Below are 12,744 nucleotides of genomic sequence, written 5' to 3'. Positions count from 1 at the left end.
TTTTTTTTCTTTCAGTCCAACTGCTAAGGCTTAAGACTCTCTGCTCACTCTGGGCCATCACCTGAATTCTACTGCCTAATAAAGGGATCCTGGTTCCTAGCTCCTCATTATCACCTGGTGAAGCTGAGAATATGACAGGTGTTTTGAGGTAAGAAGAGCCAGGAGGGAATTATTGTTCTGTGTCTCTTCTGCAGATAATTGGCATTGCAACGGTGCCACCCACTCCTTGCTTTCCCACCTGAAAGTCCATTTGCATCCAAAATCTGCAGTGCCCACTCTCGGCTGCCCAGCAGCAGAGTGAGTAGAGCACGAGTGAGCAGAGCACCAATGTTTGGGCTCTGCTACCACAGCCGAAGAGCCAGGAGGGAATACTGGTGCTGCGTCTCTTCTGCAGATAATTGGCATTGCAACGGTGCCGCCAACATTGCTCTCACTCCTCGCTTTCCACTGTCCGAGTGTTTGTGAAGGTTATCTCAGAAGGAACGCAGGGCTGCACTGCCAAACGCCACACACGCCTGCTGTGCGGATCGAAAACGGGGCTGGGGGACGCGGCAGCTCCGAGGGGGCTGTAACAGCCCCGGACACACAGAAAGCGCCTCCGCGCTTCTCCCCGGCACCGCAGCACGGTGGCACGACCACGCTCCCGCAACGGGCCTGGGCCCCGCCCGCCGTGCAGCCTCAATTGCGTCCCCCTACAACGCAGAACGCCCGGCGGGGTCCGCCCGCAGGACAAACACCGACTTATCCCGCGGAGGCCAGCGGGGCCGGGACACTGGCGGAGGGACTGCATCGCTCCGCATGACAGGTAGAGCCCAGGCCGGGGGGGAAGCCGGGAGAAGGCTGCGCCACCGCAAGCCTGTTACCGCCGGACCGCCGCGGGGAGCACCTGGCGGCAGACAGCGGCACGGCCCCTCACGGCGCGGCGTTATGCTGGCCCGGAGCATGAAGCTGTTATCGCGGCTCCGCGGGAGCAGTAAGGGAACAACGGGAGCAGTGGGGGGTGGCACAGGCTGCCCGGGGACACTGCGGCCCAGCCGCGACCAGGACTGGCCGCGAGTCGCCGAGACCGCGAGTTCCCCTGCTTCCATAGGGAGGGACCGGTGCCTTCGGCGACACCTCAGGGAGAGAGGGTTTGGGCGCTGAGGAGGAGCCGGGCGAGGCCATTCTCACCGGCGAGGGGTGGCGAGGGGGAGGAAGCGGTTTCCCCCTCTGCTTCCGCCTTCAGTGGGCTGCGCCGCTTTTTCGCGGGCTTTTTCCTCACGGAGGGTCCATTGCCTTCCCGTCCCTACCAGCGATGCCCTCCTCCGAGGCCGTGCTGCAGCCATCCCCAAGCAAGAGGCAGAAGGGCTCGGTGCCCAGGGAGCCCACCGCACGGCTCCGCTTCACTAAGCTGTCTGAGAACGCCTTCTCCCCCTCCAAGGGTTCTGCTCGGGCTGCGGGCTACGATCTGTACAGGTGAGGATACCCGGCGCGGGGAGGGGTCCACGGTACGCTCTGGCCCGTCCCGGCCCTGTCCGCTTCCTCCTGGGGACATGCGCTGCCACCCCGCTTAGAGAGCCCCCGTGACTGGATGCTCCGGCTTCTGAGCGTCCTCATGCTGAGCAGAGCCTCCCGAGAAGCTGGCGGGCTCTGTGAAGAGGAGCCCAGAGTTGGCCTATTCATTAACTCCTTGCTTCTCCATCCCTCTCCCTTGGTTTCCAGACCTGTGGTCCAGTCATGCTGCAGCACCGAGTTCATCAGGTAGTGATGTAGCCACTGGCTAAAAGTCAGGCTTGACACATCAGCCTGAGTTGCTGTTGGCATCAACATTAATTAGTGCCTTCCTGGGTACTGCATGTGGCCCTCCCTCCCAGCGCTTATGCTTTTCTGCTTTCCTCATGGCTGTTGGGTGCCACCTGCTAAAGAACGTTGTGGCAGTTTGATAATGCTGGTAACTGCGTGGGTTGCTGTGTACAGGCTTAAGATTGGGTTTGCTTGAACCTAAAATAACCATTGGTCAGTAATATTTGCAGCTAGGTATGTGGTTGTTTGCATAGGCTTCTGTGATCAGGTACAATCACTATATCCGAACTTCACTGTGACCATTTCTACCTTCCCTTTTATGGTATTAAAATAATCAGCCCTTTTCTTCCTTTGCCCAACTTACTTCCTTAAGCTTTGCTGCACCACACTTGACACTAGTATTTTTGCCTTTACAGTTGTTTTTTTTCCCTTGTTCCAGTGATGCACTATACACCTGGAAAAAGTCCATTTCATAAGGAAACATTTCAGTTACAGAGAAAATTTTCAGAATACTCTCTGTATAAACTAGTTTGTGTTTCTTTAATATAGTGCTTATGACTGTGAGATACCACCCATGGGAAAGGCTGTAGTGAAAACAGACATTCAAGTTGCACTTCCTTCTGGATGCTATGGCCGAGTAGGTAAGTAAACAGGCTATACAATGGCTGCAGAGTCATTGTAGCACTGGTTTGACACCATCCTCTCCTTTTGATTCTGCCTAAAACTTTCAGAATTAGTTTGCACAAAAAAAAAGACTCACAGGCTGCATGATGTATTATTAAGCTTTGTAACAGACATTTACTGTCAAATACACTTGAGGTTTGTATGTCAAATGACAAATCACTACCAAAAATCATAATCTACATACAACTTAATAGGATATTCAGTAGTCCATGATTTCTCTGCAGTTTCAGAATTCAAATCACAAAGACCAACAGGTAATGGACATGCAGAAAACACATGCCTGAGTGTTTAAAAATTAATCCTGAAGTGAGAGTACTAGTATAGTAGAATTTGACTACTTTTTGTGACATACTCGAGAGAACCTGGCAAGATATTGTGTTAGTTATGTTAGTTTTGTGCATTCCTTTTCTGAATTATGTATAAATTCTTAACTTAAAAAAGAAAAAAAATGCAATGCTCCAATGGAAGAATATGATCAGAATTTTTATGTCCTTTCATATGAAAGGAAAATGCATGTGTATAATCCCAAAGAAAAATTTGAAGAAAGGTGAGTTTTAGCACCTCAAAGTAGGTTAAGTAATAATAAAAATAAAGGCCTGTACATAATTTGTGTCTATTTCTTAGTAAAAATGCTTGCCAAATACTGTTTTCCATCATCGCTTGAATGGATTGACCTAATAATCTTTTGAGATTATGCCAAAACAATGGTACTGCCAAAAATAAACCAAGATTAGCCAGTTGTTGTCTGCTGCAGCTGCCTGCCTTGGAGAAACCTACTGTGCACATGGTGGTCTAAACAAAGATATGCTTATATCACTTAAAGATAGATTGCATGTTTGTTGTAGCCTGTAGCAGTTGTCATTTTGTTTAATATGTACATTAACACAATAGTTCCTGTAAAATCATGTTTATTTTAGAAAGTCTGTGGAAACAGTTCTTGCTGCCATGACAGTGTAAACAAACTATATAACCTATAAGTACTGGGTAAGAGTTCTAAAAGAAATAAGTTATTGTACTTACAGAACAATTCTTGTTTTCTAGCACCACGTTCTGGTTTAGCTGCAAAGCACTTCATAGATGTTGGTGGTAAGATTTTTGTTCTTTTCACTAAGACTTTGTAAATCTTGATTGCATAAGTGCCTTAATTTCACATTGCAATGGTGGTTTGGCAAAACGAGGTAAGTGGGTAATACCTCATGGAGTCACTGCATGGTAATTATTTTAAGACCTGCTGAATTAGAAAAATACTACTCTTCAAAAAAGAAGAAAAAACAACCCACCAACCCAAAATAAGACACCCCCAAAAAAAAACCGAAACAAAAACCCACCAGACCAAAACCAAAAACAGTATTGTAGTTTTGAAGGCAATGCCTGGTTACTTTTTGATTTAGGTTTTAAAGATGACTTTTTACATTCTTTCTCCATTTTGACTAAGAGTGTGATTCTTTTCAGTCTAGTGTGTAATCTGAATGAATTAAGTCAATAGAACATAGATATTCTTTTACACAAAGAATAGTAATGATATTCAAAAGGAATGAAGATGGCACTGGAATACACCATAACTGTGGGTATAATTGATTATTAGGATGAAAAGAGATTTAGTTTACTCTTACTGATGAAAATGTAACAAATTACTTAAAGCAAATAAAATTTAAACTTTTACATTAATTGACTTAAAAATTGAAATGGTTTTGAAGCAGAACAAAATTAAAATCCCGCTTTTACAAGTCTTTACTGTTTGGGGTGGTTTGTTCAGTACTACCAACAGCTTTGTTTTGCACAACAGGGTGTTTCTTTAAAATATTTTGAGCTTCTCATTAGTCTTGTTTAGAAATTCACAGATATCCTCAAAAGCAATTGTTACAGGTGTATCTGTAAGGCCTTCATGAAAGTCTCACTGTGCTTTTGCCATATAACTGCAACATGAAGTAAATGATGTTGAAAGTTCTATTCCACTTTTGCAGTGGGGCTGATCAGAGCACAGGCAGATTCTGTTTAACTGTTGTATTATAAAATGGCATTTACATTGCACAGAAGTTGTCACCACTAAAATGACTGTAGAGTTATTCTGAGCACAGATGTAACCACAGCAATTTAGCTAGCACTAAATGCATGTTACGTGGTTCCAATTATACAAGAATAGAGTTCCAAGTTAAATAAAATGTGTTCTGCCACCTAAACCCCTAAGCAATGAATTTTTCTGACAATAGCATAGGAGAAGAACTCAAAACTACATTTCTGATGTGATGATGTAAAGAAGATGCATCTAATGGATATCTTCAGAAGTCCTGAGTGGCTAAGAGAATGTATTTTTTTCTAAGCACATTATAATTTGAGTTATAATGGAAGTTGACAAGAAAAGCATTTTACTTACCCTGCAGAAGTATTTTTGTCACAATGAGGGCATTACCCGTCTAACTAGAAATACACTGCCAGAAGACCTAAGGATCAAGGAGAACATTTGGGATCATGCAAGAATATATTCAGAATTCACATCTGCTAGGTGAGGATTCTTTCCCAGCAAGTAATATGCCAAACCTCTGACAGGATAAAACAGAATGTCAGACTGTCATTTCTAATGCATGATGTTTTCCAAAAATTATTTAGATTATTTCCACCCAATACACCTAGTGTCTTAGTTGTCAGCAATGTATATATTTATTGCAACTTGCTGTTCCAGAATAACATGATGCCAAGGATGTTAATATGTAAACTCAGTTACATAGAGTGAGTCTGTGACCCTATACAGAAGGAAAACTCATCAAGTCTTCCTAGGTCATATTTTCTTCTTTCTTTAATAAAAATAGTGAAATTTGAACTCAAAGTCCACATGGTGGTTAAACTTGGTAAGACTGCGTCAGTGGAGGTATAATACATTTAAAGAGAAAATTTTAACTAGCTGTGCCTTTAATGGAGTTTGAAATTATCATGGCTTTGACACCATATCAAACACCAGTCACTCGGCACAGCATGAGACTTATTGTTTTGGCCACAATGCATCTTTTTAAATGTTATTTTCTTAATACATAAATTCAACTCTAATTGTTAAAAGTTCTGTTTTTATCAGCTTTGCTTTTAAGGAAGAAGCCTGCTTTTCCTCTCTGCATCCTATGGACATATTTCATCCTCAGAAGTGTGCAGAAAGTGCAATTCCTGTCTGCTATAAAATACATCCAAAACAATCCATAGAACCATTGCAAGATGTTTACTTCATAATTAAACTTAGAAAATTAGAGAGTTGTAGTGAGAGCCTTTTTTCCCCCTCTAGCAAATAATACAAGTGACTTTAAATTTTCAGTATGGCTTTCAGTTCAGCCACAGAAATATTCATCTGTCTTTTCCATCTTTATTTATCTGATAGTTTTCAGGTCCTAGAAAGCCAGTCTCTAGCAGCAGGCAAATAGGTGATCAAACAAATTTGGTGTCTGTTTATAGAGCTGTCTCTTGATGACAGCTTTTTCAACAATACTTGTAAAATTAGTGTCTATACATAAAGCTGAGATTGTGCTAATGCTATTGTTTAAAGGTCAAGGAAGCATCTGACTAGATTTATTGTAAATCAGTATAGATCAGTCGCAACACTCCTTTCCAGGGGAAAAAAAAAAAAAACCCAACAAAAAACCAACCAACCAAAACCAACCAACCGAAAAGGTCTGGGGTTTTAACAAAGGGTAGAAGGACTAATGTGCTGTTAAGCTTCAGTTACTCCAATAGAAGGTAAGTTTCAGATACTACTGCATTTTCTCTCCCAGAAAATAGCAGCAACATCTGGTAGATCAAAAAGCTTCATTAGTGGTTGAGCACTAAACAATACATCAAGTGCAATTTTTGTCATTATGTAGAAATAAACTTGCTTTCTGTCAGAGACATGAAGGCAGAAAAGCTAATTTAGAATGATTTCAAGTAGCCCCAGTTCTGTTTTATAGTTTTTCCTCAGATAATTCCAGAACAACTGACATGCAAGCCTTTCTTCTAACCATACATCTTTAATTGGTACATTTTTTACATATAAAATCATAATTTCTGTTTAAATAGAACTGTTAATCTAATCAGTTTTGAGTATTGTCTTAGAGTAGAATACTGTCTTATAAAAAAATAAAGCTGTCCATAGTTATTTTAAATTAGCAAATTCCATTATCAATCTCTAATGCATAGCAATATATATCCCATCTTATGATCTAGGAAAATGTTGTCTTAGCTGTAGAGAAACAGTTGAGAATGGTTAAGTTCATAATTTGACAAACCAAAGAGCTAATGATCTTTTTTAAATGCATTTATGAGCATATGTACTTAATTTTTTATGTGCCAAATCTGAATTCTGGCTTTCAGTTCTCCAGCTGATTGCCTCATATGAACAAATACACCAAATTAACAGGAAACTGAATTCAGAATTTGAATGATGCATAAAATTATCTATGCTGCTATTACAAGTTCAATGATTCTCTCTTTGTAATGCATCCGTGTAGCATGGATTCAGTGTCTACTGTTGTATAAAACAAAGCAAATCATCTGTGTAGCAGTCTTTAACAAACACATTGTGTCACCTCTGGTTTAGCAATTAATGTAAAGGTGTAAGTTTTCTGATATGTTAAAAAGGAGGAAGGAATAAGTACTTCCCTAGAAATAAAAAAGCAAAATTTTGATATTATTTTATAGTTCAGCCTTTTTTGCTTATACACTTGCCCATAGGATTTTATTTTTAATACTTTAAGTATTCATTTGCAATACTGAACTGTGGTAGAAATTGTGCAAGGAATCTGTGATCACCAGTGAAAGTGGTGTCCTGTGATCCTCAATTTAACTGATGGCATAGTTGACTTTCTGAAGGCTGGTCTAACCTAAACCAAATGAACAGCACGAGACCTGTGCGTGTATGTTCTGTACATCAAGCTCTGAATCAACTGAACTGAATGTTACATTCAGTAATTTTTTTTTTTTTTTTTTTAAACTTCTAGGCACACCAACCCCTATGTATTGTGTACTGTTACTACTGACAGTGCTCTGTAGTTAGGGTCCCTTCAAGCAATAGCATGCAGTTAAATACCTGCAAGTTAACTGGAAAACTGGGGTTTTTTTCTGAATTTTCAGAACTCTGGATACTCCCAGTATTACTAGCACCTTAATTAGGAAGCTGTTCAGAAATGTGATTGGATTAAACTATAACATTGCAAGAGAAAGAGTTGCGTAAATACCTTTTTCCACACTAGAATTAGTGCAGACATTGTACAGTAACTGTGGACCATATGTACTGCAATATTGTCACACAGCTGGAGAAAAAAAATGTTGTGGTAAAACATTAAAACTTCAGGCTATAGTCATGCTACGATTTCCTCTGGGGTTCATAATCTCTAAAGGTAGTACTTTGTGTGATAGTCTGGGATTCTTGGAATGACATGTAATTGTAGAATATGAATTATTACTGCAAGGAGACTTCAAAATACATACTTTAGTCTGCAAGGAGGCCTGAACTCCAGTTTTCCTACTGCAGATATACTTCCTGTATCTGGAGAAAAACTCCAAAGAAGCAGAATATGATTATTTTAATGTGTATTCATAGATAATATTCTGAATTATGTATTAATAATTAAATAAAATATAAGAGCAAGCTTTTTTTCAAAGTATTTATACTTGAATGTAGCTGAATAACAATTCCTAAAGCTTTTGTTCTCTTACCCTGCCTGAGGTCCAGGATTTGGATCTGCACAAATCGATAGCTCTCAAATAAAATGTTAGAGTTTAAAAACAGATTTCTGCTTGACATGCAAAAAGCTGAAGTTAGCAGAACAAATTGAGCTTGAATTTGGTCCAGCTGTCTTGATTTCAGATAGTGTATTACAACTAAAATTAGTAGTACACTAGTAAAGCACTTTTTGATATGTGATTGTGTTTTTTCAGTTCTTTTTGCAAGACTGATTAGCATTTCTAGATATTTCAGTTTTTTCATATGTATTGTTTAATTGTGCATGAGCAGTGCAGAGGAGCTCAATAGGAGGTACTGCAATCATCTGCTAATCTAAGCCTTATCTGATCTACTTACCTATTATACTAAAGACATTTATTAATTGGTTATCCAATCTGATTTCTTTATGACAGCTGGTGTTATTGATGAGGATTACAGGGGAAACGTTGGTGTGGTACTCTTCAACTTTGGCAAGGAGACTTTTGAAGGTAAGTGTTAAGCTTGGCAGAGCCTGTTTTCAGCCATCTGGCTGGAAATGAGAAAATATTTTTTCTTTAAAAGTCTCTGAAGAGTTACAGCTAGCTGAGAACAATTTTCTTCTTACAGATAATAAAACCATAGAAACTTAAGAATGTCCTATCAAGGAAAGAAAAAAAATGATTCCCCAAACCACCCAAAAGAACCCCAAAACGTACCATCACCACCACACCAAACCGACTGAACTTAGCTAAGCTTCAGATTCATGAGCTGTAGTGAAGTGCAACTTTCTATTAAGCTGCTTTCTTGCTCCACAAAAAAAAACCACCAAACATTTAGCTGATAAGTATGTGAGATAAAAACTTCTCAGGATCCTTGGAAACATGAATAATAAAAGTATGATTTTTCCCGTAATCATTCTATCTCTCTGCAAACAGTTTGAAGCCTCAGGGCCAGTGGTTTTGCAGCCATTTTTGTCACTTCACAGCACAAGCTGCTTCTGGCAGTTCTGTGAATCAGTTTGCTAATCAGAAAATTTGTTTTCCTTCTATCAGTTTGGGACTTTTTCCTCCATAGAAACCAGTTCCTGGGACTAGTTCACACAAGGAGTTACATCATACATAGAGCTCTCTTCATCTCTGCAGTATTTATGCATAATGACACTTAATATACCACAGTATGGGTGCCAGCAGGAATGAGGGGGAATGCCTTGAGCTGGTACTGCTCCTGAAACTTCACCTTAAAAGGACCTAAAAACAAGTTTATCTTATCCTGTATTCTTCTGTCACTATTAATTTCTGCTTATGCTTCAAATAAGTGTTTGTATTTTAGTACATTCTGATACTCTCAAAAGAGGATTGTCTAAACTTTTTATTGCTGGTTTACTTTTTTGAAGCAACTAATAATATTTTAATTTCATTGCAGTCAAAAAAGGGGATAGGATTGCGCAGCTCATCTGTGAACGCATTTACTATCCTGAGCTAGAAGAAGTTCAAGTAAGTTGCCAAAAGAAAATATTTCTGAATTTTCAGTAATTAATAGTTGTAGATAGTTCTATAGAAGCTGAGATTTATGCCTAAATATTTTGCTTTAAAACTGCGTAGTAGTACTGCTACTTGAATAAAAGTCTTGTTGCTTTGCATACATTTATATTGAATTTTTTTTCCCTGTAGTTTTCAGTTAACAGGTACTTGAGAAACACTCAGTATACCCTATAAAAAATTGTCTCTCAATGTAGGATTTGTTTAAATTTGTACAAAAGGTATTCTGAAGTCTTTAACAACATTTTTTGGTTTGATTTCTCAATTATACCTATTGATATGAGTAAACGTGTTTTCTTGTATGATAGACGTTATCTGTTGTGTAGAAACAAAAGGGAAGTTAAGACACTAAACCAACTTACCGTAATTGATGTCTTTCAGGCTCTGGATGACACCGAACGTGGTGAAGGTGGCTTTGGTTCTACTGGAAAGAACTGAAAATTATTTGAATACATATTCTAATTTTTTTAAGTTATTTCTAAATTTTCATTTGAAACAGAAGTGGGATTTTGGTGTACATGTAAAAAAAGTTTCATTCAGACTTCTCTATATTTGTTCTGTCCTTTTTTACAGGTAGTGAATTCATCTGCATTATGGGTAAATGTGCATGACTAATTTGATTGATTAGTTGATATATTATTTTTGCTTTTTAGATGTACAGTCCTTGGTAATAAGGACTCATTGCTTATGTTCTGATTATGCTCTAATAAACTTAAAAATAAATTAATTATTTTATTTTATTTTACACCTAAATTAAAATGGCTGATTGTTCCTGTGCTAGTTTGTGTTAGTCTTCTAAAAGCTGTCTTTGCGTAGCTCAGTATTCATGCTGAGGGCTTATTTCTTACCAAATCAGTGATAATGCAGGTATCAATATGACTTCCCCCTCTGACCCCTAAATCAGAATAAGGCAAAGATCTTTAATATTGCATCTTTTACAGCGTATGGAAATACTTGTGTTTCTGTTCAAACCCAAAATTCTGTCTTTGATCCTTTGCTGATACTCAAACAGCTGTTTTTTCAGCTCTCTATTAAAAAATCATGATAGTGATTGAGCTAAGTAACACCAGTCATCTGGAAATAACTTACATATAGTAAACAAATGCTATGAAATATGCTGTTGAAGTACGTGTTGACAAATTCATTAGTAAGTTACTATATGGAAGAAAGATTCTGAATTACTGAAGCAGTACACAAACTGATTTTTTCAGTTCTATTTTGACCACTTAACATAGAACTCTCTTGGAATTTGTCCTGAACCCAATTGTTTCTTTAAGTATAAGAATCCCTTAATGACTCAAACTCTCAGGTGGAAGAACATGCACACAAGGACAAAAGGAAAGAATCTTGAGTATTTGGCCACTTTAGAGAAAAGGGTTAGAAAAGGCTGTGATGCTCTCAAATGTATTTTTTTCTCCTGCGTATGTCTGTATTCTCCATTTAGATTTCCTTAGCTGAAAGGTCACAACAGTGGAAAGGTTTCTTAACCTTTTCATAGGATAAGCTGTTCACACCAGTCTTCTCCTCAGTAGTCTCAGATTTTAATAATCTCATTGGTATTAACTTCCTGTCCTTGTGAGGTATGCCCAAAATGCTGCATTTTTGATACATTTTGCCCCACTTCACCAAGGTGGAAAATAAAGTGTAATACAGCAGAACTGAGGTTTCTTTAAACATAGTATCGTGGTTTAAACCAAGTCCACGCACAGCTCGTTCACTCGCTCCCCCCCCTTGCTCCCCCAACTCCTGGAGAGTTAGGAAGGAGAATCCAAAGAATGTAGCCCCCACAGGTTGAAATAAGAACAGTTTGATAGCTAAGGTATAACACAAATCATTACTGCCACTACTACTACAAATAATAATGATAAAGCAAATAACAAGAGAATACAACACCTCACCAGCCACCGACCCATAACTCACCCCACCCTGCCTGACCAAGCACCGACCGATACCTCCTCCATTCCCCCAGAGCTCCAGCCCTTCCGGGTCTCTCCCGGTTACATCCTGGGCATGACATGCTATGGTATGGAATACCTCTTTGGCTAGCCTGGGTCAGGTGTCCTGTCTCTCATTCCTCCCAGCCTCCCTCCTCCCTGGCAGAGCATGAGCTCAGAAAAGGCCTTGGACAAACCAAACATTTGGGCAGTAACTCAAAACATGCTTGCTATCAGCAACCATTCTCAGCCCGAAAGTCAAAACACAGCACTGCACCAGCTACCAAGAAGGAGAAAAATGACTGCTACTGCTGAACCCAGGACATTATCCACCCCTTATTCCATACCATTCACGTCATGCTCAGATCCCACATTTTCAATACACCATCACTCTTAAGTCCACCCCTCGATCATGAGTCAATCTCTATGTTGCATCTCTGGACTGATGGCCTGAAGTATCTGGGCCCACCAGGCTTAAAAGCATTCACCGTCCCCTTCAGCAGTTCTACAGCTTACTGCTGGGGACTCCATACGGCTGCCTTCCACCTCCAATGCTTGCAAAGCACTGGAGGGGTCCAGTGGACCAGATACTCACCCATACTGTCCCACATGCCCTGCCACTCATGACTGTCCAGCCTTGGGGACAGTCTCCTGGTGCTCCTATATCCTTGTCTAACCCTAGACAAAACCCAAACCTGATTCTGCTTAACTTTTGGGATCAGACAAAATAGTTGTGGGTAGAACACACTCTGTGTGTGTGCCACCATGCTGATCCCTATTACAATCAGCAGGCAGGTCCCAAGGGCACCCAAAAGCCATTCAAAACCGTCAGAACTCTCAGATGCTGCTGCACTTGTCACTGGGGCTGATGTAGCTGCCGTGCTTGCCAGCTCCCCCACTACCAGCTTCTCTTCTCCCGAGTCTGGATCGTCCTCCTCTGCCTTGCTGGGAAGTGCTGCCTGGTCTCCCGCATCCTCCTGGGGCTCGACGGGCGACTTCCAAAGACAACAGACACTAAAGTTTGTTGTAAGCAAGAAGCACATCCTACCAATGATGTTTTAAATTAATTGGAAAAGCTGATCTTAACACTAAGTTCCTTCTGTTCTATAAGCTGCCAAAAGGAGCTTCAATTACCAAAAGATAAAAG

The 12,744-nt window shown here is 40.1% G+C and overlaps 1 protein-coding gene across 2 annotated transcripts; it reads left to right on the top strand.

Annotated features, from left to right (window-relative positions):
* The first annotated feature begins 478 nt into the window (after positions 1-478).
* Positions 479-10,390, top strand: DUT (deoxyuridine triphosphatase). Of its 2 annotated transcripts, none has more exons than XM_031043218.2 (7): positions 479-805; positions 1,293-1,455; positions 2,332-2,423; positions 3,508-3,552; positions 8,560-8,634; positions 9,548-9,618; positions 10,045-10,390. In XM_031043218.2, exons 1-7 carry the CDS (start codon positions 799-801, stop codon positions 10,099-10,101), a joined length of 510 nt encoding a protein of 169 aa, XP_030899078.1. In that variant the 5' UTR covers positions 479-798; the 3' UTR covers positions 10,102-10,390. The 2 variants fall into 2 exon arrangements, with proteins under 2 accessions (XP_030899078.1, XP_005142568.3); XM_005142511.3 differs by lacking the exon at positions 479-805 and adding an exon at positions 904-973.
* The last annotated feature ends 2,354 nt before the right edge of the window (positions 10,391-12,744 follow it).

This window comes from Melopsittacus undulatus, chromosome 9 (genome assembly GCF_012275295.1).
Source record: "Melopsittacus undulatus isolate bMelUnd1 chromosome 9, bMelUnd1.mat.Z, whole genome shotgun sequence".
Taxonomy (NCBI): Eukaryota; Metazoa; Chordata; class Aves; order Psittaciformes; family Psittaculidae; genus Melopsittacus; species Melopsittacus undulatus.
Note: the sequence above shows the minus strand (reverse complement) of the source record. Positions and strands in the feature narration are given on the sequence as shown.